A 25,429-nucleotide genomic window follows, 5' to 3' on the forward strand; every position below is an offset into this window, starting at 1 on the left:
AAAAACAGATTTACACCAAAATATTTTTTCATCGAAACGTCACCCGCTTCCACTAAGCTGGAGAGGAGTCCAAAGACAACCGGCTGCGCAGGCATGCTGCTGAGAGCTGGCTGGGAAGGGCTTGTCACTAGGCGGTGCTCTCCCTAGAGCGGCGTGAACTCCATCTACACACAGAAGGGGGAAAGGGAGAATGCCTCTTTCATCCGCCTCAGAGCAGTCTGATGTGAGTTTTTACTTTTCTAGAGCACACCTTGACAGCAAGGTCACGCTTTAGTCATATTGCTTGGAGAAAGAAGTTCACTGAGAAATCAAACCGTCTCCTTCAAACATATACCCCCCACAAGTGTGTGTGCAGAAGGCGGTGGTGCGTTTAGATGACCACGATTTTTCAGCTCTATTCTGTTTACCCTATCCGACTCTGCCAAACACTTTCCTGAGGACTCGGACCTCCGGGAGGGAGCGAGAGGAAGAGACGCGGAGATCCGCGCGAGTCCGGCCGGGGTCGCCGCGCGCCCGCAGCGTCCCGGGCGCATCCAGCCGGCCAGCGGCCGCCGCGCTCGCGGCCGAGGTTTCCATTCCCGCCGCCGCGCTCCCTGCGGGTACTGCGCCAAGAATACCTTTCCCAACCAGATCGCCGGTTTGGAGGAAGTCCAGCTCTTGCCCAGAAAGGGCCAATAAAATGGGAAAATGCGCAACTGATTGATAATACATTTTACAAGAAGAAAAATTAAAGGAGGTAAACTGCTGAACTCTCACAAATGGGCCTGCCTACCTACAACCTGAAACTTTCTGCAAGACGCGGGCCTGGACGGAGGGCCCGGGAGCGCTCCCGAGGGTGTTGCCGAGGAAGCCGGCGAGCCCGGGGCCGAGGGTCCAGCGCGCCATCCTCCGACGCCTCGCCGGGCGGGTGAGGGTGGCAAGGGGCCGCCGCGGTCCAGCCAGGGGGCTGTGTCCGGGGGTCCCAGCGCTAACCCAGACCCTGCCCCTCCCCGCCGCGCCCCGGACCGGCCTGGGGCGAAGCGACCTCGGCCCCGGGAGTGGTCCCCAGCCTCGCCGGCAGAGCCCCCAAAACACACAGACTCTCGTTGACTTATTAAATGTGAGGCAATCAGGCAGCTCCTTTTTTAATAGCCCGAGATCTACATTTAGACAAAAACAGATCCGAGTTCCTGGTAAAGGCGTTTCTTCTCATCCTGTCATAAGTGACAGGAACGGAGGGAAATAGACTGGAGGAGAGAAGGGGGGGGTGAAGGGGAGGAACAAGGAGGGCAGGGAGATGGGAGGGGGGCCGCCGGGGTGGGGGTGCAGGGTGGGCAGCGGGAGGGAGATGGAGGAGACGGGGCACAGGGCGATCGGGCGCGTGGGGAGAGGGGTGTGGGCGGGGGTCGGGGCGGGAAGGGAGGGCAGGAGACGCGGAACGCGGGGAGACGGGGCGGGGAGACGCGGAGGGGCGATGCGGGGGGGCAGGCGGGGCGGGGAGGCGGGGAGGAGGTGGGGGTGGTGAAGGGGGTGTCTGACGAAGATCCGCGCGGGGATACGAACACTCCGGCGGCTTCTAATTAAAGACCGGAGCCGGGCCCGGGGGACCCGCCTGACGTCGGCAGCCGCGGGGATAAGAGGCGCCCCGAGGTCCGAGGCCGGACTCCGCCAGCCCGCACCCCAGGCCACTGCGAGTTCCGCGCCCGCAGCTCCGAGGCGCCGCGTCCCCTCCCCGCGCGTCCAGTGCGCCCAGCGGCCGGGCGCCGCCGGGCATGGAGTAGGGAGCCGGGCGCCAGCTCCCGGGCGCGGGGACGGGCGCCGGAGGACGCGCACGGCTGCGGGGCGCGGGGACGGGCGACCCGGCCGGGCTCCTGCGCGCAGGTGGCCCCGCGGCTGGCGCCGGGCAGGTACGAGCCGGGCTCCCTCCCCGGGGCCAGGGGTTTTCCAGAACCGGGCCCAGCGGGCGTCTGGGGGGAGGGTCTCGGCGCGGGGGCTTTTCGGCGGAGATCGGGGACACCGGGAAGAGGGGGCGACCGCCACACAAAGGCGCTGCTGGAAACTTGAGCCCGGCCGCCGGGCGGGGCGCCCACACCCCCGGCTCGCCGGGGTGCCCGGCGGCTCCCTGAGAGAGACGCCTGGGCCCGAGCCCCCGAGCCGCCGCTGCCCCCCTCTCGGCGCCCGCTGGGGACGGAAAGTTGAGGCGCTGCGCCGCGCCGCGGGGCTCCGGCCGATGTGCCATCTGCAGGAAAGTTCGAGGCCGCGGCGGGGCCGAGGCGCGTGCCGCCCGGCGCTGCGGGCGCGCGGCACCCAAGGCGCGCTCTCCACGTCCGCGCGAGGGGCCTCGGGGAGGGGGCGTCCGCGTGGGGACCCCGCCCAGCCTCCCGCCCCGGCCCCGCGGCGGCCTTCGCGGTCCGGACGGCGCGGGGCGCCCCTCCACTGGCTTGGCGCGCGTCCTCAGGGGCGCGGGGGCCGGGGTGCAGCGGTCCGAGGGGAGTGGCCTCGCCGCCCTCCCTGCCGACCGGCTCTCCGGGTCTCCCCGCACCCTGTCCCTCCAGCGAGCTGAGCTCCAGGAGCGCACCGACCCCACCCGGCCCGGCCGAGCAGCGCAGAATGCACGGACCCGGGCGCCCCCTCCTGCTGGGGCTGCTGCTCGTGCTGGGGGCGGCGGGGCCCGGCAGGGGCGGCGCGGAGCCCCGGGAGGCCGCGGACCGACAGACGTTGCTGCGGCTCATCGTGGAGATCGTCCAGGAGCTCAAGAAGTACCACTCGGGGGAGTCCAAGAGGCTGCAGCTCTCGGGCCGGCAGGACTACACCCTGGACCGCAGGGAGGTCGCGGACTACGCTTACCCGGAGGAGCAGAGAGTGGGTGAGTCCCCGCCCGCCCGCTGTGCAGGCGAGCGCCGCCTGCAAAGGCCTCCTGCGTGTGGGGCTGGCCGAGCCCCCGGGTCTGCCTGTCCTGTATCAGGGGACGCTAGAAGAACCAGGACTTGCTTGGAGATAGAACTCTGAGAACGCATACGTAGTTTTAAAATATAAATGCATTTCTACTGTTTTTTTTTTTTAAAAAAAGCTGGGAAGTATTTTTATTTAAAAAAGGAGATAGGAATTCCATGAATGATGCCTGGCAGATAACATAACTAGCCCTCATCCACATCTAAGACGTGTGAGTTGTTACCCTGGTCGGTAATTTCAGCATGGAACTGTCATCTGTTATTTTGGAAATGGAAATATTTTCAGCAAAGCGGTTTCAACTGAGACAGACATGTTTCAGAACCCCCCACCCCCATCCCCACAGCAGAGCCTTCCCAGAGTGGCTGCCCTCTGGGAAATTTCCAAGGAAAGCATGCAAGCTTTTAATGCTTTCATGACACAATCAGGTCAAATATGATAAGGTCAATTTTATATAGACTGACTAAACTTAGTTGTAAATGAAGACTGACATTTAGGATATGTCTAACCCTTGCAAGCAAGATTCTGGTGGAAATTTTCCCTCTTTGATGAGAATTGGTGGTGGTGTGACCACATGCTATCACATTACTAGTGCAGATCAGGGGAGTAACAATGACTCCAGATGACTGTGAAAAAGAGCAGAAACGAGAAAGCAGAAAGCATGTCAGCCAGGCTGGTCACCAACACCAGCTGGGACTGTGCGGACACAGCTTTCCCTGGGAACTGTGCTTTTAGCTCATCTACCCGGTTATGTCTGATGGCATGCATTCATACCAGCCTTCACAACAGGTGGTACTGACAGAATCTCACCCTTTTTCTAAGTGAATACCCGGAAGAATACGCCTATAGCAGATTTTTTTGTTTGTTTGTTTGAAGGATGATATCAGGTTTTTCTCTTAGAACTTTGAGAGACTGCTCAATTTGTTTCTCTAGGTCTTCAAGATGAAAGTGTCTAGAGAGATTCATTCACTGGAAGGTAACTGTCACACACACACACACGCACACATGCACACCATGGTCCCTGCCTCTCTCCTGATGGTGGAGATCGATGTTAGTAGCAGATCTTGGAGTGCTGTGAACCTGATTTGAGGACAGTGTGCCCACTCACCCATCCTCATATCGCCGTGTAGCAATCAAGGGGCTGCTTTGATTGCTGTTTACAGAAGAATATCCAGTAATTTTTAAACATCCACTTCAGATCAAATGAGAAAAGGCTTCTTTTGGTCAAGTTAATAATCAAGTTCTTTTCCCTTAAACAGAAATTGTCCCTCGAGATCTAAGGATGAAAGACAAGTTTCTAAAACATCTTACAGGTAAGCTTGCCTCTCGTTCCTTCGCCTCTCCCCAGGTATTGGTCTCCCAGGAGCTCTCACTATCTGTTTCTCCTTGCATGCTCCAGGCCCTCTGTATTTCAGCCCAAAGTGCAGCAAACACTTCCACAGACTTTACCACAACACCCGAGACTGCACCATCCCCGCATGTAAGTGACCACGGCTGAATCACTGCGTAGAGTAGACGTGAGTACGGGCCCTCCACCTGGGAGAGCAGGCGCCTGCCTTGTGTCACCCAGACTTGCTAATATTTACTCCCTGCTGACTGCAGTCAGGGGCTGGGCTGAGTAGACCACTGAGGGGAACGACCTGCAGCAGCTAGTGCCAAACAGAACACAGTTTACATTTGCTGGAATTAATCAGCTCTCGGAATGGGCTGGACTCTTCTGTGCATTTCTCGAATTCTGGCCTCATGCCTGTCCTTGTATCCACTCAACTCTGACAGTGGAGCAAACGTTTAAATGAGTTGCTAAAATGACTACTGTGGGGTATAAAGTATCGAGGGATGGCTCTGGACCATTCCCACCACCCTGGCCAGAGACTTCTTGTTTCCACCAGTAATTATGACCTCATCATCCCCAGAGTTTTACTGCTATTTCAAAACTTTGCTCTTCTGCTTGGTTTCATCATTCATTCAGAAATGCAGGTACCCCTCTTCATGTGGCTCTCAGCTGTAACTTTCTAGGTTATCTACAACAAAATGTATTCATTTCCCCCAAAAGTGGCTCCTGTGCTCTTCACAGAACATGCAATGAGGACAAGAAGCTTAGTAGCTAGAGTGACCTGTGCTACAGCCCTTAACCAATTTCTGTCTGTTGTAGGGACCACAACTTCCCTTCCCTTTAAGGCTCACAGGAGGACAGCTGTGCAAATAAGTCAAGCCTCTTAGAAGCAGTTTTCAGGACTGTCCTTAGGCTGTCCTTAGACTGTCCAGACCTGCCTGTCCTGCTCAAAACAGTAAGCCCCTCTCCATGAAGGGGAAACTGCTCTGTGCAGGCAGCAGAGCCACTCTGTGGAGCTCTCCCACCCCCAGATGCGACAGGAAGGCAGGCAGCTCCTCTTGGAGGGAGGGGCAGTGGCCTCGGTCAGCGCGGTCGCAGGGACAGAGGCACAAGCGCTGTCTGCGGGCTGCAGGTGCCTGATTGCAGACACCACACGCTCATCCACAGACCCTCCCCGGGACAGCCCCCTCAACACACACACACACTTGCTGCCTCCTCTGCTGACGTAACTGAGTAGCGAGGCAGCGATTCTCCTGGTCACCCAGAAGGTGAGGTGGCAGGACCAGGAAGCACCACGGCTGCCCTGCACGCATGACTGCTCCCACGGCTCCCACCCCTCTCAGCTCATAATGCGCTGCGGAGCCAAATCTGGGCACGTCTGTGCAGTTCAAGGCTGAATGCAAGAGTTCCCAGAATCCCGGCAGGTCAGACAGAAGGAACAATGGACCTTCTCACTCACGGTGTGGTCTTGGGGTGAGCTCCTTTGAAGAGGAGGACTTTTGAGTCCATCACACCTGCTGAGCAAAGTCTGCACCTTAAGGGGAACCCCCCCCCCGGCCACGTGCACATCAGAGTGGAGAACATGCTGTCCAGCAGGGAGATGGTTGACCTCAGGATCTTAGGGCGTGTGTCAAATGCCAGTATCTTCTTTGAGCTCATACAATCCACTGTATCAAATATGGCCTGTTTCGGAAAACCACGTCCTAAAAAATGTGGTTCATCTGGTGAGGAGCCAAAGAGCCAGCAGTGCTAGTGACCCCGCTTCCAGCTGTCGGTCACCCTTTGACTCTAAACTATGTCCTCTGAATATTTATCAGGTGCGATCTTGAAGAATTAGCTGCTTGTCTACCATGTGGTGCATATTTATTGCTGTTAATTTATTCATTCACTCGGAATTTGGCCAAGAGTATGAGCCCTTCCATCTTTAAGTAGGATTTTGTGGCTCTTGAGAAGTAAACTGTCTTGAGGAATCCCTGTATGGCCATGACTGCTGAGCTGCCTGTCCTCTGAGGCAGCACCCACGAGACGAAAGCAGCAGGCGACCACATGCGGTCTCTAGGAAGGCCAGGCTGCGCTCAGAAACCAGCTCTTGCTTCCCTCCAGCGTCCAGCCAGGTGTTTTCGCTCTGGTACTTGGCTGCTGACCCACTGTCTTTAGAATTTTTGTGCGGAAGGCTTTATGTTATGATCAACTCAAGAGGGGACCCGGCCTGCACGTGACCTAAAAGTTAAATAATACAGGGCACGGAAGACCGTCTGCCAGGAAGCAAACGAAAGCCATTTTGTGAGCCCAGCAACCCCTGTGGTGAGGAGCAGACAGGCAGAGCCGGCGTGTGGACGTCTGGGGCCCTGCCCCCTACGGCCTCCCAGCCACATCACCCAGCTTCTGTCACGTGGCACGGATGGCCCCGCGGTGCCATCCATTATCAAGTCAGCAGCTTCAAGCCATGATCGCAGGTGACAGGCTGCGTGCTGCTTCCGGGGAACTTAGAGTGTTTAAAGGAATGAATGGCTTTAGCGGCTGATGTGGTTTTTAAAGTGAATGCTGTTCATCTAAGCTGCTGAGGTATCTCACGAGGGTCTGTGATCTGCCCCCACTTGCAGACTACAAGAGGTGTGCCCGGCTTCTTACTCGGCTGGCAGTCAGCCCGATGTGCATGGAGGGATAAGGTAAGTTGGTGGCCCCGTCACCATGCCCTGCACACCAAAGATGGGGTGTGTCTGGGACTTGAAAAATTCACGGGGGTTTAGAGACAGTCATTCTCTGCACAAGTAGAGTTATTGTGGGTCAGGCTGACAGAATACTCCAAATGTCTCTAAATACTGGCCAGCAGTAAAACACACAGCCGTGCAGGCAGCCGCTGGGGCCCAGTCCCCGGAGGACGTGCTGGCCGAGAGCACGGTACTCTGCACACAGCCGACTGGCTACCGACTTCAGCACGCGCTTGGTGCATGCGTGAAGTCCTGCCCACCCACCTACAGGCTCTCATTCAGATGTTCATAGATGAGGATGGGACGAGCCATATCCATGCAGATTCTAGAGACACACTGTTTGAGGCGGACGGCTATCAGGATGCCAGGCACTGATGAAGCTGTAAAGAACAGCTGAGATCAGGTCTACCTGCGTCTGATGGCTGCCCCTTCGTCTCCCGTGAGTGGAGGAGAGGTGCTTTTTGTGGCGAAGGCCACGCTGACCAAGGTCTGCGCAGGTGTCCGGGCAGCCGCCGTGGGTGCTGCCCTGAGCTCCGTCCACAGCACTGCTTTCCCCAGCGGGAGTCTGTCCAGCAAGCAGGGGTTCAGGGAGACAGGCAGTTACTGGAGGCTGTGAGCCCACACCCTCCACAGGCTCATGGAACTTACGGCACTTCCTACCTAGGGGGAGTGAAAGCACACTTTTTAAAGTGAAAGCTGAGAACCTCCTCCGCCTTCACTTCTCATCTGCATGCTGTCCAGTCTCTTTTCCACTGCCCACGTGGCAAAGGGAACACTTATTTTTAAAGCAATGAATGGATTATTATAAGTCTCCCAAAGAACCTGCCAGGAGAGATGAGAATGCTTTTATTAAGTATTTCTTTATAATTAAAGCATCACTGTTCCCAAAGATGAACCAGGCACATCCTTGGAAAACAACTGCCATTCACTCACAAGTGGGGAGACCCGGTCAGGCCGCAGGCTCCCTGCCTCCCTGCCTGTGAGCTGACCCCTGTGTCCCCTAACTGCTCTCCTGCAGAGACAGCTCGCCCAAGTGCAAAGGTGGGAGCACGCGGCTGTGGAGCTGTTCCCAAGTGTGGTCCCGCTCTGCTCTGTGTCAGGAAGGGCTTTCCCAGCACAGCAGGCTTGTCACCACTGTCAGTAACCGTGTTCGTTTTGGCCAAGAAAGGTGTCATTTAGAATATAGATTCTTATGCTAAAATAGCTTTATAGTGCTTTAAAAGATTAATCTCTTCCAATTCCAGAAGCTTTAAGCCACAATTGCAAACGCTTAACTGGTTGGTGACAGTGCAGACAGTCAAGGGTCTCCCTGGCCCCTGGAGGGCACAGCCCATATCCTGCATCAACATCCGACTTTGCTCACGAGCCATAAGCTGTGCCCAAGCGCCCCTTCCGTGGTCCTGACCCATGAAGACGTCAGGACGCACCTGCAGAGGGAGATGCTTCTTCCCATGCCAGACCATGACCTCAGCCTCTTAAAGGCTGGTCTGAAGGAAGTCGGGCTTCAGGGGGTCCTGAGCGCGGAGGCCCTCCACTCCGTGATCTCAGAGCAGAGCCCTCTCCTTATTTCTGAACCTCACGACCTGATCTCCAGCCAGAGGAGTTTAGCTTCCCAGCCCTTCTCCCACATGGCAAGACAGCCTTCCCACAACCTCTCCTTGACCTGGGCTTCCCCTCGGGTAATTTCACGGCCTCAGGCCTGGAATATTTTCAGAGGAAACAAGTAGCAAGCATCCCCTCATTCTACAAAATGCAGCCCAGGATCGCCGCAGTCAGTCAGACTGCACTGCCGAGAACTCACAGCAGACGCAGCAACACCGAGCTCTAGGCTTCAGCCCCCGACAGGCATTCTCTTCATCTGAGACGATTTCACTCCTTCAGCACAGCAGGCCTGTGGTGACAGAGCTACTTCTCACAGTAAAAGACACACAGGAACACGGGGAAACACATGCAGCCAGAAACTCCTCAGGTCTGGATACACATCAGTGTTCGCCACTCAGTCGTGTTCCACCCTTTGCGACCCCATGGACGGCAGCCCGCCAGGCTCCTCTGTCCACGGGATTTCCCAGGCAAGAATTCTGGAGTGGGTTGTCATTTCCTTCTCCAGGGGATCTTCCTGACCCAGGAATTGAACCTGGGTCTCCTGCGTCGCAGGTAGATTACGTTATATGTAATTTAACATATAGGTTTTCCAGTGTGAGTCATTCTAGAAAACCAAGCCTGTCTGTTTTGCAGTGAGCAGAGCTGTGCAGCAGCCCAGGACCCATGAGAAGTGCCTTGGAGACCAACAGGACAGAACCCACTGCCTTCTGAACACACCCCGTGAACAGAGATTTATTTTTGCAGACAGACTCTTCCATAATTCCTTAACCTTGCGTTTCATATGTTGTTGACATCACGTGTGGACAGATATTCAGTAAATCTGTGTGCCTGACAGCTATGCTTGCCACTCATTATTTTAGACAACAGGACTGCTTTTGACGTGTCATGCTGTGAAATGGCAGAGAGAGATCTTTTTCCTGATTAGGTGACATCACAGATATTTCTTTAGAAACATAAGCAGAGTCAGCAGAATCTAAAAATATATTTTCATATAGCATATGGTATTAATATTTTATTATTTTTACAATTAAATTCCCAGAGTATTATTTGGAACTGCATGAGAAAAAAAAAACTTCAGTGCGGAGACATGTGTGTACATGCTCAGGCTAATTTCATTTGTCCTTTTGTAAAATAAATGTAAAGTAGTATCCAGATACTGTGCAATATGTAAATACTGTAAATAGAACACAAGTAATAATGAAGTGTTTGTTACAGTGAAGTCTTCAGAGTGACTCTTTACTTCTGAACAAGTTTATCTGCAGAATTTGTGATTTACAAATCTTTATGAGACTGAAATACTGGCAGAAGTCACAGACTATAAAAGGCATAAATGAAATGGGAAAGCTGCAAATTCTTGTAAGGGACAATCAGCATTTCTAGAGAGTGGTTCTGTATTGGTGACATACTCCACAAGATACGTGATTTGGTAGTGAACAGTTCAAATAAGTTTGCCTCTATTTCCTATATGACTTTGTAACGGAAACGTTAAACTAAGAGGGAACTTAAAGCTTCTAAGTAGCTCCAGATTTTATAGGTAGATATATTTTGAACAAATCTGACTGGATCTAATATTTTTTAAGACAAGTGAATTCAGCAGTGAGTTCTTCTGTTCAAATGATCCCTGGTCTGAATACAGCCTAACACGGAGTGTGCTGTTGCTTCAGGCGTGTCTGACTCTTTGCAGCCGCAGGGACTGCAGGCCGCCAGGCTCCTCCGCCCGTGGGCTTCTCCACGCAAGACTACTGGAGGGGGTTGCCATGCCCTCCTTCAGGGGATCTTCCCGACCCAGGGGCCTCACCTGTGGCTCCTGTACTGCAGGTGGGTTCTGTACTGCTGAGCCACCAGGGACGCCCCGGATATAGCCTAGGGACAAAGTCAACTAGAATCCTAGGATTCGTGTGATAATCCGCGTGCAAGACAGAACATTAAGGAACGTAAACTATGAACGTGAAAGAACAAAGAGGAAAAACTTCTCTTGCTCTGAGACTCCTGAGCAGTTACCGAACGGCCAGGACCCCAGGGCAGCTTCCGAAGCGCTTCACTGTCCTGTTTTCCAGCTGCAGTTAAACTCCCCCCCTTGATTCTTTACTTTTTAGAGCTACCATCATGAAATCCTGTCTACCTAACTCTGTCTTCAGGACAAGAGTCTCACGTAGCACAGTCTCCTGCCAAACCTCCCCAGCGTTTCACCTGTTACCCCTGATGACAGCCTTATTCGCCCCTCAGGCCCAAGTTAGTTTAGAACTAAATGCCCCGACCTGAGACCCTCATGAGACTGAGGACGGGACACCATGCCTCCGCGCTCTCCCTGCTGCTGAGTGACCTGAGACTCAGTCTTCCCAGGGCTTCAGGTCCACCAGCTGTGGACCGGGGGGAAGACTCGGAGAAACGCTGTCCCTCATTGAGCCCTCCATGCAGTCTCTCTTGGGGTCCCAGCCCCACCCTCTGCTGAGGGTACGGGGAGGCAAGGCGGCTATGGCTGAGGGCCACCAGCTTCTCCCATGAAGATGAGTCAAGCGGAAGCAACGCGCTTGCTCAGCAGGCCCGCTCCTCAGGCTCCTGCCCGACCCTGAGCAGACAGGCACACCACACCCCAGACACAGGGACGGGAGCCCAGGCGTTCTGACTCTTCCTCACCTCTCAGCAAAATGCAGGCAGACACCAGACTTGTACCACAGTTGTATTTTTGTAATTTCCCCAGTTTATTTGAGAACAATTTTTTCTGACATATATTCATATGAATTTTAGATCAGTTATTTCAAAGTGCACACAAATTATGTACATTTCCCTATAACCAGGCGCTGACAAAAGAATACTTAATATATCAATATTTAGGCATTGCAACATAAAAGGACTTTTTCCAGCTTAATACTTTTCCCCACACAAGGTGATCTATAACAGGCAATTATACGCATGTAGCAGACACAGTCCCTAAACTGAGAAGATAAACCGGCACATACGTCCTTCTCCTGGATGCGGCTGCATTTCCAGAGGCAAAGGGGTTCAAATGGGAACACATAAGGGGACTTCCTTATGAAGGGAACCACACAGACAAACCAGGAAGGAGTGAAGGTGAAGACGAGCCCCACGAAGCGCTCCTCCCTGCCCTGAGCGAGGGGCAGCTCGCCCGCTGGGCGCCAGGCCCCCGAGGGGCGGCGTGGGCAGGGCCCGGCCACAGAGGGAGGGGCCGCGCGGGCCCCCGAGGGGCGTCTCACTTCGCTTCACCACGGTCTCCTGCGCTGCTACACTTCGACTGTTCCGCTGCTTTTGCAGCTGGGCATAGTGGGAGGTTTAGCTGGTCTACGGAACTCTTACCCCAAATAAACTATCTCAATCAAAGGTTTTTTATTTACTCTTTCGCCAAACACAAAGACTGATTTCCATCTACAATTATTTTTTCAGGTGAGAAACAGTGAGTCAACTGGAGAGAGGGCTGCAGCCTCGGCTCGGGAACGGCGACACGGTTGGCACTGGACACACGGCCTGGGGGGACGAGCCTGGGCCACAGCGGACGGCGGTCAGCGCGCCTTCTCCAGGAAGGCCCTGCAGCACCGCACGCACTGCTGGTAGACGGTCTCAAAGTCAGCCTCGTTGCCCTGGAAGGACAGGGAGAAAGGAGAGTAACAAGACCACTCAGGAACTCGCCTTCAGGGAGCCTGCCTCTGACCCCCGGCGGCAGGCACTCACGCGGGCTCTCTGTACGTCGCCCCGGTCTGTGAGCATCAGGACGGAAGCGAGACCACACTTACATAATAGGGATCTTCAATGATAAGTTGTTTTTGTGGATCATAGCTCCCGAGTAGTTCGATTTTCGCTCTGCAGTTTTTAACTTGATTACTTTTTCTATTCAAATCTCTGTAAAATTGAAACATGAACTTAGTTTTCTGATCTATGGCTTCCAGTTAAACTGGGACATCTGCTAGGGTTTTATGACGTATCCGTATCAAAATCCAGCAAAAGTGACCTGATTTAAAAAGGAAACCAAACACTCGGCAGTTGGGCACAGCTTCCAGGTGGCTGCCCCCGCGGGCTCTCTCTCTCTCTTCCAGCCAAGGGGGGTCCGACGGCAGCTACTTTCCACAGGATGGGCACCCTCAGGCCGGACAGTAACTAGCACTCTCCTCTGAAGCACACGTTCAGAAAGACCCAGGGCCAGCAACCGAGCAAGAACACAGGGTGGCACTCAAAAAGCCACGAAGACCAGGTCCCAGAGGGTGGCAGGCTCCCTGGGGAGGTGTCCTGAGCGGACCCTACGGCCGTCTGCTCCCACCTCAGCCTTCTCACTCAGCTGTGTGGGGCCTGATTAACAACCTCCACAGGGGAGGTCAGAGTCTCACAGGAAACCTGTAGACCTCAGAGCGCAGAGCCTCCCCGAGAAGCCACGAGGCTGAAACGAGAAGGGCGGGCAGGGCTGGGGTGGCAAGCGCTGCACCACCCAATGCTGACCGCCTCCGGGTACCTCTCTAGTAAATATGCCACACAGAGCTCTCTAGCAAGATACTGCTGGTACTGAGAAGCTACTCAGCGAGAAAAAGGAGGCCAAGCAAGTGAAACACAAAACAGAAAGCTTACGCGTTTTAATGAGCTTGATGAAAGCCTAGTAAGCTCGGTGCACCCGTGCCTGTCCATCCCACAGGAGCGACTCAAGGAAAGAGCTTCTCTTAATGAAGCGCGTGCACATTTACGGGTTAGCAGGGAGGCAGCCAGGGTGGTCCTGTCCCCTTGGTGCGGGCAGACACCGGGGGCCCCGCAGGCAGACTGTGACGTGCAGCTTGGCGCCTGTCTCACAGCGGCACACGGCCACACAGTCCTCTGAACCGTCAGACACACTGTATTCACTCATCTTTGCACCGTCGGCACATTATATCACGTTTTTGTTGGGTTTAATTCTCACACACGTGGCCCGCCCCAGACTTCACAAGAGAGGCCCCGGTGACCAGTGCTAGGCACACAGCGCTGCAGAAATGCCACAAAGTTCCCTCTCACCCAGATTTAGGGCCCGAGGGTCCAACCCACACGAGGTGACAGAAAGGCGGCGGTGTGACTCAGGCCCTGCAGAGCCGAGGCCTGAAGTGCGCCACGTCCACCCCTGACCGTGAACCTGGGCACGTGATGAGCCCCTCTGTGCCTCCAGTTCCCGGTGACAGGAGGGGGCCAGCGTGCACTCTGGGGCTAGTGTTCTGGGGTGCAGAGCCGCTTTCCTCTAATACCTTAATCTGACAGCTTTTGTTTTTAAACTGATTAAGGCAGTCAACAATTTAAATGGAGTAAAGTCTGTTTCAGTCAGTCTTTCTTTTGGGGTGGGGGTGGGGCAGCAATAAAGGGGAGTAAGATGAGACACAACGAAACACCGTGCTGTCCATGAGTCATTACAGCAATAACAAACTCTCTCTTCTGCAAAACAGAGAATCACCTTACATATCAGACTTATCAAAAGGCGTGCCTCAATGTAAACACACCTATGAGACTCAATTCTAAATGACTGGACTTCTCACTCTTCTAAATAAATAATTCTGCATATTATGACCATCACTATTCATTAAAAGTTTAAGGTAATAAAAAAGTCATTGGGACAACAAACTGCCTGGCCTATTACTGAAATGAGTCGAAGAGAAACACCCTTTAAAAATGTGATTACCTCAGATTGCTCTCATCCATACATAGAATATAATCAAAAGTGGCAAAGTCTTCTTTGGTGACCTAAAAGCAAATGAGAAATCAAAACACAGTGTTTACATTCAGACCAATCAAGCCTAGAGGACCAAAAGCAACTTAAAAAAAAAAAAAGCTATACTTGAATCTGCTACTTTAAAGATAAAACAGAGTTAACCTATTAATAATTTCCTAAAAGAAGTTTTATAAAGTTTCCTAGAATAATCATAAGATAGCATTTTATAGCATCTGCATGCAAAGCTTATACTTCCTCTTGGACTTCTTAGAAACAAAGTGTGACGCAGCTAACTTATCATACACTCCATATCTGAGTGCTGTCCTTCACTCTCCAGGCACTCATTCTGAGCCCCAGTGACAGGCGCCCACTGCAGGGCAGACACTGTTCTTGTGGGGCTTCGCCCATGCCAGGCGGGCAGCTCACAGGCGTGACCGTATCTCATGGGAAAATAAAGCAGGGAAGAGGGGAGAGGAAGATGCCGTGGGAGGAGGGGTCAGGGAAGACGGACTAGGGCAGAAGCGCAGGAGTGAGGCCGTCTGGATCGTCTTTCTTCTGCCTGAACACGCACAGTTTGGACGGACACAGGAGAGTGCCGCTCGGTGCTTTTACTAATTCTAACCTAACGTTGGCATTTGGAGGGCTCCCCTCACAGCTCAGCTGGTAAAGAATCCGCCTGCAATGCAGGAGACCCCGGTTCAATTCCTGGGTCGGGAAGATCCGCTGGAGAAGGGACAGGCTACCCACTCCAGTATTCTTGGACTTCCCTTGTGGCTCAGCTGGTCAAGAATCCACCTGCTATGTGGGAGACCTGGGTTTGACCCCTGGGTTGGGAAGATCCCCTGGAGGAGGGAAAGGCTACCCACTCCAGTATCCAGAACTAAGAGAGAAACGCATGAGTAACAGTCTCTGGATCTTCCTTCTTCTGACTGAGTATCTATAATTTGGACACGACACAGAAGAGAGTGCCATTCAGTATTTTTACTAATTCTAACCTAAACTACATTTTTTGACATTTATAAACACAAGCCTGCTAAAATGTAAATGAAAAATTATTTTATGATTTTTTTACTGTTATACTGACAATAAGAAAGGAGCAACTATATTCAATTTTAATAACCTACAAGGGAAAAGAATCTGAAAAAGAATATATATAATAGAATCACTTTGCTGTACTTGCATGTCAACTAAAAAAATGGCAGGAAGGGAGGGAAGGAGGAAGGAAAACATGACCCCAAATCAAAGGTGGAAATAATTTCTAGGAATGCAGTTTCAATAATCATCTTCATCACTAAAAAAAGTCCTCTGAAATACAGTGGTACAGTGATACCACAAGAAGACTCTGATAATCTGGTTAAGCAGAGAAGTGATACTCGACTACAATCAGTGTTGCAAAAGAACAATAAATATACTTATTATTCTGTTAAAAATGATAAATTCTGGCTCTCAGCATGCATTTGCATTAGTTTTCAGTATACTATATTAATAAAATACTGGATTCAAATTTTGCTCACATTCCCAAGGTACCAGATTATTTCAAAATGTATTAGAACAAATATTATAACTTATCTCCCCAAGTTAGCTGTCTGAAAATGTCCTGGGATTAAACATTGTTTTTAATTTTGCAAAGACTGTGACTGCAAATCCTAAAATTTAGTAACTGACATAATGTTAAGATGTTAAAATAATTGTTAAAGAATTGACAATTAACATAAAGAATGCATGGTAAAGGATTTCTGCTTGCAGCTATAAATGAAACAGCTGTGACAAAACAACCCTATTCATTGCTAGAAAAAACTAGGACGTGCCCATAAAAACTGAACACTCCTGCACAAGCATTAACACGGTCCCACGATGGCCAGGCTGAGAAAGGCCAAAACCCCAAGTGCGTGCGCAGAGCCGAGTGTGCAAACCTGGGGACTCTCTGCCACTGCAGGCAAGCCTGGCTACCTGAGAGGCTGACCTGCCAGAGGCAGCCAGCAGCCTGCTCCCACCCCCAGAGCACCTGCTGACCCTACGCCTCGGCTTGAGGTCGGAAGAAAGATCTTAAACTTTTTGGTTGCAAAACCAAACTTTATTTACCAAAGTTATTAAAAGTAAAACTGTTATAAACTATTTGCTTAAAATAATAAAAATTCATTACTTGTTATAATAACATTTTTGTAAATGAAAAACAGCTGTATTTTCCACACTGAAACACAGGGAGGAGGAACGTTGCACTGTTTTACATTTCTGCAAATCTCTTTAATATCTGCTTATTCAAGACAGGTGGTTATCCTGTGTGCTTCAGCATCTGATCGGCTGAAATACGCAAACCCAGCCTCACACAAGTACATAGTTTAAAAGAAGTCTTTTAACACCCATGGTATGACTGTGGATGTTCTTTGATCTAACACCAAAACTCATTAAGCAGTGGTTTCTCACAGGTTACCTGCAATGCGGAATATGAAATCACATCAGCAAGCTTCTCCTATTCTGCCCATGTTCACTGCTCAGTCTGACCCTTTGAATGGATCCCTCACTCGCACATTTTGGCTGCATGACCGAGGGTCCCTGGACCCACTGTGGGGATCACGCTTTAGACCCCCAGGAGGGGCTGCCAGCAGCATCTGAGGACACTGTGGTCATCGCAATGAGGGGGAAAGTGGGTGCTTGGCATCGAGAGAGCAGACCATGTGGCCTCCTGGGCACAAGAAGCCTGGGCAGAAGCACCAGAGGTCAGCCAACAACCTCACCAGCTGGAGAAACTGGAGGTAAGGATGGCAAGACAGCCAGAGGAGGGAGACCCCAGACGGGAGCCTGGTCCCCTCAGAGTCTCTCTCAGAGCACCCGATGAGCTCCTAACAGACTCAGTGCAAGAAGCCGAGAGGACGGGGGCCGGCGGCTGCAGGCCCAGGGAGGGAGAAACAGAACTCGGCCTCCAGACAGAAGCAGGCCCCCCAATCAGGTGGGGTTCCGGAGTTCCCCTGAGAGGAGCTGGCCAGGATGGCCAGGGCCCCGCGAAGCAGGATGAGCTCCCAGTCAGCTCGGAACCAGACCCTCCCTGCCAAAGCGAAGCCCCGACGGCGAAGGACCTGAACCCAGAGGGTCCACACGGCTCACACATCGTGCTCGGCATTTAATCCAAATCAGCATGGAAGCAATACACAAAGCGGAAGGAGAGCAGACTCACAGAGGACCCAGGTGTCAGTCACCAGGGCTTATTTTATCGGGTTGGCCAAAAACCTCATTTGGGTTTTTCCAGAATGTTACGGAAAACTCCACACAAACTCTTGCTGTTGTTCAGCTGCTCAGTTGTGTCCGATTCTTCGCGACCCCACGGACTGCAGCACGCCAGGCTTCCCTGTCCTTCACTGCCTCCCAGAGCTCGCTCACACTCAGGTCCGCTCAGTCAGCAACGCCGGCCAACCACCCTGTCCTCGGTCACCCCTCCGCCTCTTACCCTAACCTTTCCCAGCATCAGGCTCTGCTCCAATGAACTGGCTCTTGGCATCAGGTGGCCAAAGTACTGGAGTTTCAGCTTCAGCATCAGTTCTTCCAATGAATATTCAGGGTTGATTTCCTTTAGGATGGACTGGTTTGATCTCCTTGCAGTCCAAGGGACTCTCAAGAGTCTTCTCCAGCATCACAGTTTGAAAGCATCAATACTTTGGTGCTCAGCTTCTTTATGGTCCCACATGCATGCATGACCACTGGAAAACCCACAGCTTCGACTACATGGACCTCTGACAGCAAAGTGATGTCTGCTTTTTGATATGCTGTCTAGGTTTGTTAAAACTTTTTGGCCAACCAAATAAAAAGTTATGATCAGAACTGTTCAAAAAAATATAGGGCAAGATGCATAATTTCACCCGAGAGCTGGAATCAATTTTTAAATGAAATAAAATAAAATTTCTTAAATAAAATAACAGATATCAGATATTCAATAAAGGCTTATAACAGTAAGAAAATACAGAAAGATTAGTATATCACAAAACAGGTCAGTAGAAAATCTCAGACTAAAAACTAAACTGAAAAGGATGCAAAAAGTAGAAAAGTCGTAAGAAATTTATGTTTAAAATACACTTAGGTTGAATTTCAGAGGAATGAGGGGAATAAAAATATACACAGATAACAGCCCAGAATTTTCTGATAAAAAAACTGATAAAAACCATCAAGACACAATTCAGGAAGTGAAGCTGACCACATAAAATTGCTGGAAACTACACACCAAAGAAAAGCTAAAGACGGCAGAAGAAAACGACAGCAAGCGTTGGAAACAACAAAATCGGGGTGGAGCAGATGAGCCCTTCCCAATCGGCTAAACCAGAAAAGCTGCCGCTGTTCGGGGCAAGTTTCCAAGTGAAGAGAATGTCAGGCCACCTGTGCCGAGAGGCCGCTCCACCCAGAGGCGCTGGTAGATAGACTGCCGCTAACTGCAGGCGACACTGAATCCACAAATGGAAACGCCTGAAGCTTTGCTACCAGCGATACGAGAATCCCACAAAGGGAAACGCTGACAGAAAGACGCGCACTAGAGGGCCCCACTGCCGTAAAGGTAGGAGGTTAGAAGGCCTTCTGAGTGGGGCCCTCTGCAGCAGAGGAGGGGAGCTGGTGAGATGCGAGACGCACCGAGCTCCCAGACATCTGTGTACGTGTCAAACAAAGTTTACTGAAAAGGAAAGGATGTACGGTAAGGTAAACGACGCCGCAGAACTAACCGGATGTGAGCTCACATACTTCAGAGAGCCGATTCACACGTGATGCAGAGAAAAAAGCACCCTCCATGTATTTTGTCTGTTAAACTCAGGTTTAGCAGAAGTATTATAGTTCTCATACAAGTTGTGACCCTGAAGAGGAAACCTGTAAACATCAGAAAATGCTAAAAAATAACAGAGATCTGATGTGATGCTGACACATCTTACTAGGACTTTGAAATTTTGAAATGAATCATCGTTGAGAATTTTCTTAAAAGCAACAAGGAAAAGAAAAAGTAGTTTATGTGGAGATACTACTTCTAAAACGGGTAGTCATTTCATAAGCAATAACTTTCTAGCTTTGTTTTTTTAAGGCATGTGTATTTAAAATATTTCATTCGTGCCCATTTTTACTATAAACTTAGTATATGAAAAATAATCTGATCTTAAAAATAGAAAACATGAAAATATGATTGCTCATAATTCTCAAGGACTACACAAAATATTTAAAATACAGAAAGTAGAAATTGACATGGAATCCAAAACCCTGAAGAGATTAGAGTGGAGAAATGATATAAAAAATGTTTAATCTCTGTCCAGTGAAATTCCACTTAAGAAAGGGTTTTTTAAATAGTTAAATAGTAAATTGTTAACACACACAGTCAACTGACATAGCCAGGAAATTAGTTCACAGATCTCAGAATAAATTAATCTAAGACAAAAATAATCTGTGTATTACTAATTCCTGAGACATAAACGTGTTAAAAGTATTTCTATAGCAATTTTGTTTTGTGAATTTTCTGGCTCACATTCCACCAAATAAACCTGTAGTTAAACCCAAGTTCTACTACTTGGCAGCTGGGTACACTTTAATGAGTCATTTATTTTCTCTCTGGAAGTGTTTCTTGATCTGCAAAATGTGTTTATCAACCACTTCCTCCCATAATTGATAAAAATTAAGACAATAATAATTTAAAATATGATGCGTGGCAAAGCAGTCTGCAAAGTTTTAAGTAGAGACAAGATTTAGTGTAACAATGACTAAAGCATCTGTATCTAGTTTTACAGAAAGTTCTGATTTAAGCACTAGTACTCAATTACAGTTCCCACGCTGCCATCCATACTTATAAACATGTGACATGTTTGACAAGCGATTTTGAAAGAGCTGGCTTCTCATTTTGAAGGCCTCACAAGCTCTCCTCCAGGCGTAGGCTGCCATGCTCTGACACCAAGCCACAGCCCTTCTCGGGGTATGCGCAGTTCAGCTGGCATCCCAGTCCACACAGCTATACATTTTGTTAGGATGATACAAAACGAAGTTCGAAGGTTTTAGGTTTTTTAAAACATCCACTGGATCTCCACAATACAATCGTACCGATAGAGTAACAGCTCCTGTAGAACAACACAGCAGTCGGGAAGGAGGCCCATTTCTGCAGAAGCTGGTCCCCACGGCTACGGAAGTTCCCGGTGCCAGCACCCACTGCAGCTTCTGCACAAGGAGGGACAGGGCTGGCTGCCCTGGGGCCCTGATGTCTTGCCAGGCATGCCGCCACGGAAACCTCACTCCCCCACCCCACAGTCCCACGTGAGTCTGGAACCCCACAGGCACCCACCAGGCCAAGTGGCCACTGAAATGTGTTTTAAACTTCAGCTCCCATCACACTGGCCACACCTCAAAGATGCAAGAGCCACATGCAGCTGGCAAACTCCCCCCTGGAAAGCAGGTGAGATGCAGCAGCCTCGATGCCGAATGCTCTGCTGGGCCGCACTCCAGAACCCAAGCTCAGAAGTAAAACTGCTGTGTGCAGAATACACACCATAAAAACATCAGCATCACCCTGCATTTCCAGGCACTTCCCAGGGGAAAATGTGTCTGTATTAATAGCACAACTGCATTCTACTGGGTTGGCCAAAAAGTTCATTCAAGTTGTTCTGTAAGATGTTATGAAAAACCCAAACAAACTTTTGGGTCAGGCCAATAGCAACAACCTTGTAGTGGAAGCAGAGTAAGTCACCATGGACCAGAATATAAAAGGGCACCAGAAATAAAAAGGACAAGACAGCTCAGGGCACCCAGCGCTCAGCCAGGGCTCTCTCGACCTCGTACTCTAGAAAGCCAATTCCAAGGCTGCGCAAACCCTTCAGAACTGTGCACCCAGAACGGGTGCACTGTGGCTGGTTCAGCCAACGCTACAGAAACACATCCACTACACGTAAGTCTCATTAAGCTTCTCAGGTTATGGGATCAGTGTATGAGAAATTAAACAAGGTTTCTTCTACCTGTCTTGCTTTATGGGCTGTGTTAATGCCATGATTTCTTAGGCAGCTCACAGCTCTTGGATCTGGTGACCGGCCCACGTTCCAGTCAGAAACAGCGCCACTGTCAACGATCCACTGCAACACAGAACACACAAGTGCACGTTCAAGGTCAAGTACGGTACCTGCCGGGCAACGTGGCTCATGGGGATGCCATGCTTCTTCATGCAAGCCTGCCCCCGATAATCAGGAGGGTTTCCTAGTTCATACGTGGACGTCGCTGCACTGTCTATCCTCCACTGCAGGAGAAAAAAAGAATTCTTTTCACAGTTTTCTGCCCCAAAGCCAATCAGGTTGGCCTCTTTTAAGACAGTGAACGGTACTTACATTATCTGAAATGTTTTGATCAGTTACAAGTTTCCTGAAAACCGCTTCTGCGATGGGTGATCGACAGATGTTGCCTTAAAAAGAGGTGGGGGAGCAGAGAGTGAGCGTCTGGTTTGAGGGCGTGCAGGCGCTGAGTCCCGCAGAGCACAGGCGTGGGCGGCGAGGAGGCGAGGCGCGCCACCAGCGCGCGGCAGGGCCCAGCGAGACAGCCGACCCAGCCCCACTCTGACTGCAAGCCGAGCGTCCAGACACACAAAGCACCAACGATGAGGACATTAGGAACCAGAACAGTCAGGGCCAAAATCACCCTCTTCCAGTTTGCATCACTGACCCAGAAGCTAACCATGAAATCAGCCAAGTGGGCTGCAACCAGTCTAATTTAAAATGATACAGAATAAGACTTTTAGAATATGTACTTTCAAGTATACTGCACGCAATAAAGCAATATGTTGTTTCATAAAATACAGAAGCAAATACATTTAGGCCTAACAGTGGGTCTACACAGACCTCCACTAAAGGGCCTGTGCAGAGCCCTTGCTTGAGCGTCGTGCACCCAGGAGCTGGCCAGCTTGGGTAGGGACAGTCCTCCAAGCTGTCCAGTTTGCCCAGAACTTTTATCAGCTGCAAGTTCATGGATTTCCAGGACCACCCTCAGTTCAAACTAGCTGGCTACAATTTTGGGGGTCTGCACCTGATGTGAAGAGCTGACTCACTGGAAAAGATCCTGATGCTAGGAAAGACTGAGGGCAGGGGGTGAAGGGGGTGACAGAGAATGAGATGGTTGGATGGCATCATCAACTCAATGCATATGAATCAGAGCAAACTCCAGGAGATAGTGAAGGACGGGGAAGCCTGGCGTGTTGCAGTCCATGGGGTCACAAAGAGCCGGACACGACTTAGTGACTGACCAACAACAGGTTCAGTATTTCTCTCAAAGGACTGCAGAATTCAGGAAAACAGTATAGTTTCACTATTACAAAAAGACACACAGACAGAACCAGCCAAACTCAGATGGCACAGCGAAGATTCTGGAAGAGTTCTCAACAGGAAACTCTGGTCTTCAGGGACAGGTCATCTTCCCATCATCCATGTGTGACAATACTCAGGGTATTGCCAATCCAGGATGCCACCCAGAGCTCCAGTGCCAAGAACTTATTGGGAGTAACTAGAATTAATTTATAGCTTAATTAGCTATAATTAAACTCAATTAAAACAAGAAAATAAATGCTGATACATAGAACAGGAAAAGAAGATAACAACAACATTTCTTATAAGAAAAAAACAACAATTAGGCTGGTTTGTAAAGGATGAAAAGTACTTATCAATAAACACTGATTAATTGTAGGAAAAGGCCGCCCAGCGCCACTGAGCTCTCACTTCCCGCGGGGCTGGCTGGACACAGCAGCAGCACACACCCTCCAGTCGGTCCACTGCACAGAAACACCCAGTCCTCACAGTCTCGCAGGAACAAGCAGTTCCAGTCTTTTCTGCTATCCCCCTTACTGATGGCAAACATGTGACTTTTCTGCACTTCAATCTGAAAAAGGTCCATTAAATGCTTTGCAGGAATAAAACTTCCACCTTTCGGAAATGCACTGCTCTTACTGTCCTGCATACAGGCTGGAAGTGAAATGGCAAACGGTGACCTCAAATCCCATCAGGACGCCACATCTCACCCCCTCCAGCACACAAGCTTGCTTTCAATGGCGGCTCTCCCTCTTGTGGCATTCACCCTTCTCAGTCCAGTCTCAACACAACCCCTGAGCTCCCCACCGCTGCTCAAAGTCCTCCAAAGGCTTAGCTCCCTCAGTGACCCAAGTCCTTACACAGCCTCACCAGGTCCATTCTCCACAGGACCTAATATGGGTCTGAAAACTAGAAATCAGGACCCACCACCTTTGTATACAGTTCTCAATGCTAAAAATAATTTTTACATTTTTAAGCGACTGAAAAAACTCAAAAGTACAGTATGTTGTGACATGAGACTGTTATACAGAATTCAGATTCCAGTGGGCACGACTCGTCACACCGAGCACGACCGTTCGCGCACTGGCGGGGCTGCTTCTGCACTACGCTTCTGGTGTGACCGGCAAAGCACAATGTGCCTGTTCTCCGGCTCTTTAAAGGGTTTGCTGACCTCTGCCTCAGGACACTCACTGTATGTGCACCAAGAATGGGGCAAGTTTCAGAGCCACTGGGCGCTCAGAAAACGAAACATTATCTCCAAGTCCTCGGGAACTGAGGCAAGTCCGTCCAGAAGCAACTGGGGCGCCCGGCCCAGTGCTGCAGCTTCCCTGCTGTGTCGTGAACATGACCAGAACCCTCATTTCAGAATCTTTCACCTGCTTTCCTCTAGGTCCAGGATACTTTTCCAAAATACCCTATGCTTGCTTCCCTACTTTTTCCAAGTCTTTCTTCAAATGGCACCTTCTCAGTAAAGCCTCCTCCCAAAACCCTTCTTACAACTGCACTCCACTCCCATCCGCCCTTCCTGCCTTAAGTGTTAACACCAGCTAACTGAGTAGTCAAATACTTCACTGTTGATGACACAATGTGAGCTCTGGAGAGGCAGGGATTGTTGTCTGTTTTCCTCACCACTGTATCCCCAGCACTCAGAACAGTGCCTGGTACCATGGCAGCTGCTGGAAAAAGAAAGCGTACTGATGAAAAACACACACAAGCAGGTATCTCCCATCCAGAGCCAGCAGAGTGCACCACGTCAGCCTATCAACACGGCTAAGTAAAATAAGCACAGCAATGGAATCCTATTAGCTACTCAACATAGACCAAACCACCCTTTAACAAAGCTGCTGAGTCACCTTCAGTGTAGAGCCCACTGTCAACGTGAAACAAGGAAGCCTCTCACTTTTTCCTTCATAGATATTCAATTCCACAAATACTTGAACATATTTTGTCTGAAAGCTGAAAACAGAAAGAAAAACAAGCCACAGTCATTGCAGCAGGCTTTCAAGTAATTATAATAGAATTTGTGTGAGGAAAGATGTCTATAAAGGGTCATGGGATCTGGAAAAAGTAAAGAAGGGAATGCTTGGGTCTGACCTTTTAGAAAGATTCTCCTGGAAAAATGCAAAGTAAGTTCCCAGAAAGAAGTACACAGTGGAAGGCACGCTGAGCAGCTGAAAAGCAAGGGAGCAGGCAGCCAGAGCCTGTGTGGGTAGGAAGTAGGAAACCAGGCAAAGTGGAAAAGGCCAAGCAGATCTCTGTGGTCCTTCGTAAGAGCGCGTCTAAAGAGGAGTGGAAAAGCTATTATTCTGCAGGAAATGCAGACTCATCCAGAGCTTTTTATGGACTATTGGCCATTTAGGCCTTTTTCTCTGGGAATTAAGGAGATGGGGTGAACGTGCTGAAGCGCGGTATCAAAGGAAGAGTCCTGAAATCTAAAGGGACACTGAACTCTATTTTAAGAAAGGAAGGCTGATTGCTGAAATCTTAAAAATGAAATAATTCCGAGCTGGAAAGTACCTGAAGAATTAAAAGGGAGAAAAATACCTTCATTTCATGCAGAGAAATACTGGCACATGGGGCTGTTACAAAGCGACCTAGAGAATCAAATCTCCCGGGTTTGAATTTTACAACAAGAAATCCTAAACCTTCGCACTCCATCTGCCTTTAAGTGCGCTCCATCTGGGAGCCTGAGGCAAAGAAACAGGCCAGCAAACCGGTGCTATCACGGGTCTCGGGTATCAGAAGACCCTTAAAGGTCAGATCAGTTCAGTGGCCTCGGGTTTACCTGCAGGGGAAGGAATTATAGGCAACTACAACGGCAAGAGCCCCGGCTTGGAGTGCGGATGCTGCAGGTGAGCGGGGGCCCGGGCTTGAGAAGACTGAACAAAAGCTAGAGACCCAG

At 50.4% G+C, this 25,429-nt stretch overlaps 2 protein-coding genes across 2 annotated transcripts in view; one reads left to right on the plus strand and one right to left on the minus strand.

The window, feature by feature from the left end:
• Positions 1 to 2,589: 2,589 nt before the first annotated feature.
• On the plus strand, positions 2,590 to 9,793 carry ALKAL2 (ALK and LTK ligand 2). Its single transcript, XM_040241599.1, has 5 exons — positions 2,590 to 2,845; positions 4,188 to 4,241; positions 4,328 to 4,408; positions 6,865 to 6,930; positions 9,208 to 9,793. The coding sequence occupies exons 1-4, from the start codon at positions 2,590 to 2,592 to the stop codon at positions 6,927 to 6,929; spliced, it is 456 nt and encodes a 151-aa protein (XP_040097533.1). The 3' UTR covers position 6,930; positions 9,208 to 9,793.
• A 1,463-nt stretch (positions 9,794 to 11,256) lies between these two features.
• ACP1 (acid phosphatase 1) overlaps positions 11,257 to 25,429 on the minus strand; it is a 29,554-nt gene continuing 15,381 nt past the window's right edge. The window contains exons 2-7 of the mRNA XM_040239170.1: positions 24,381 to 24,397; positions 21,562 to 21,635; positions 21,199 to 21,312; positions 14,213 to 14,274; positions 12,324 to 12,429; positions 11,257 to 12,170 (exon numbers count right to left, since the gene is read on the minus strand). Coding sequence (XP_040095104.1) covers positions 12,093 to 12,170; positions 12,324 to 12,429; positions 14,213 to 14,274; positions 21,199 to 21,312; positions 21,562 to 21,635; positions 24,381 to 24,397 — 451 coding nt within the window. The 3' untranslated portion in view covers positions 11,257 to 12,092. The remainder of the gene's footprint in view (positions 12,171 to 12,323; positions 12,430 to 14,212; positions 14,275 to 21,198; positions 21,313 to 21,561; positions 21,636 to 24,380; positions 24,398 to 25,429) is intronic.

This window comes from Oryx dammah, unplaced genomic scaffold, assembly GCF_014754425.2.
Source record: "Oryx dammah isolate SB20612 unplaced genomic scaffold, SCBI_Odam_1.1 HiC_scaffold_1, whole genome shotgun sequence".
Lineage (NCBI taxonomy): Eukaryota > Metazoa > Chordata > Mammalia > Artiodactyla > Bovidae > Oryx > Oryx dammah.

Bases quoted from the DNA above. Each gene is read 5' to 3' on its own strand.
- ALKAL2 (XM_040241599.1), top strand. From the start codon at position 2,590: ATGCACGGACCCGGGCGCCCCCTCCTGCTGGGGCTGCTGCTCGTGCTG. The intron at 2,846-4,187 runs GTGAGTCCCCGC...TCCCTTAAACAG, and splicing joins CCCGGAGGAGCAGAGAGTGG to AAATTGTCCCTCGAGATCTA. The intron at 4,242-4,327 runs GTAAGCTTGCCT...TGCATGCTCCAG, and splicing joins GTTTCTAAAACATCTTACAG to GCCCTCTGTATTTCAGCCCA.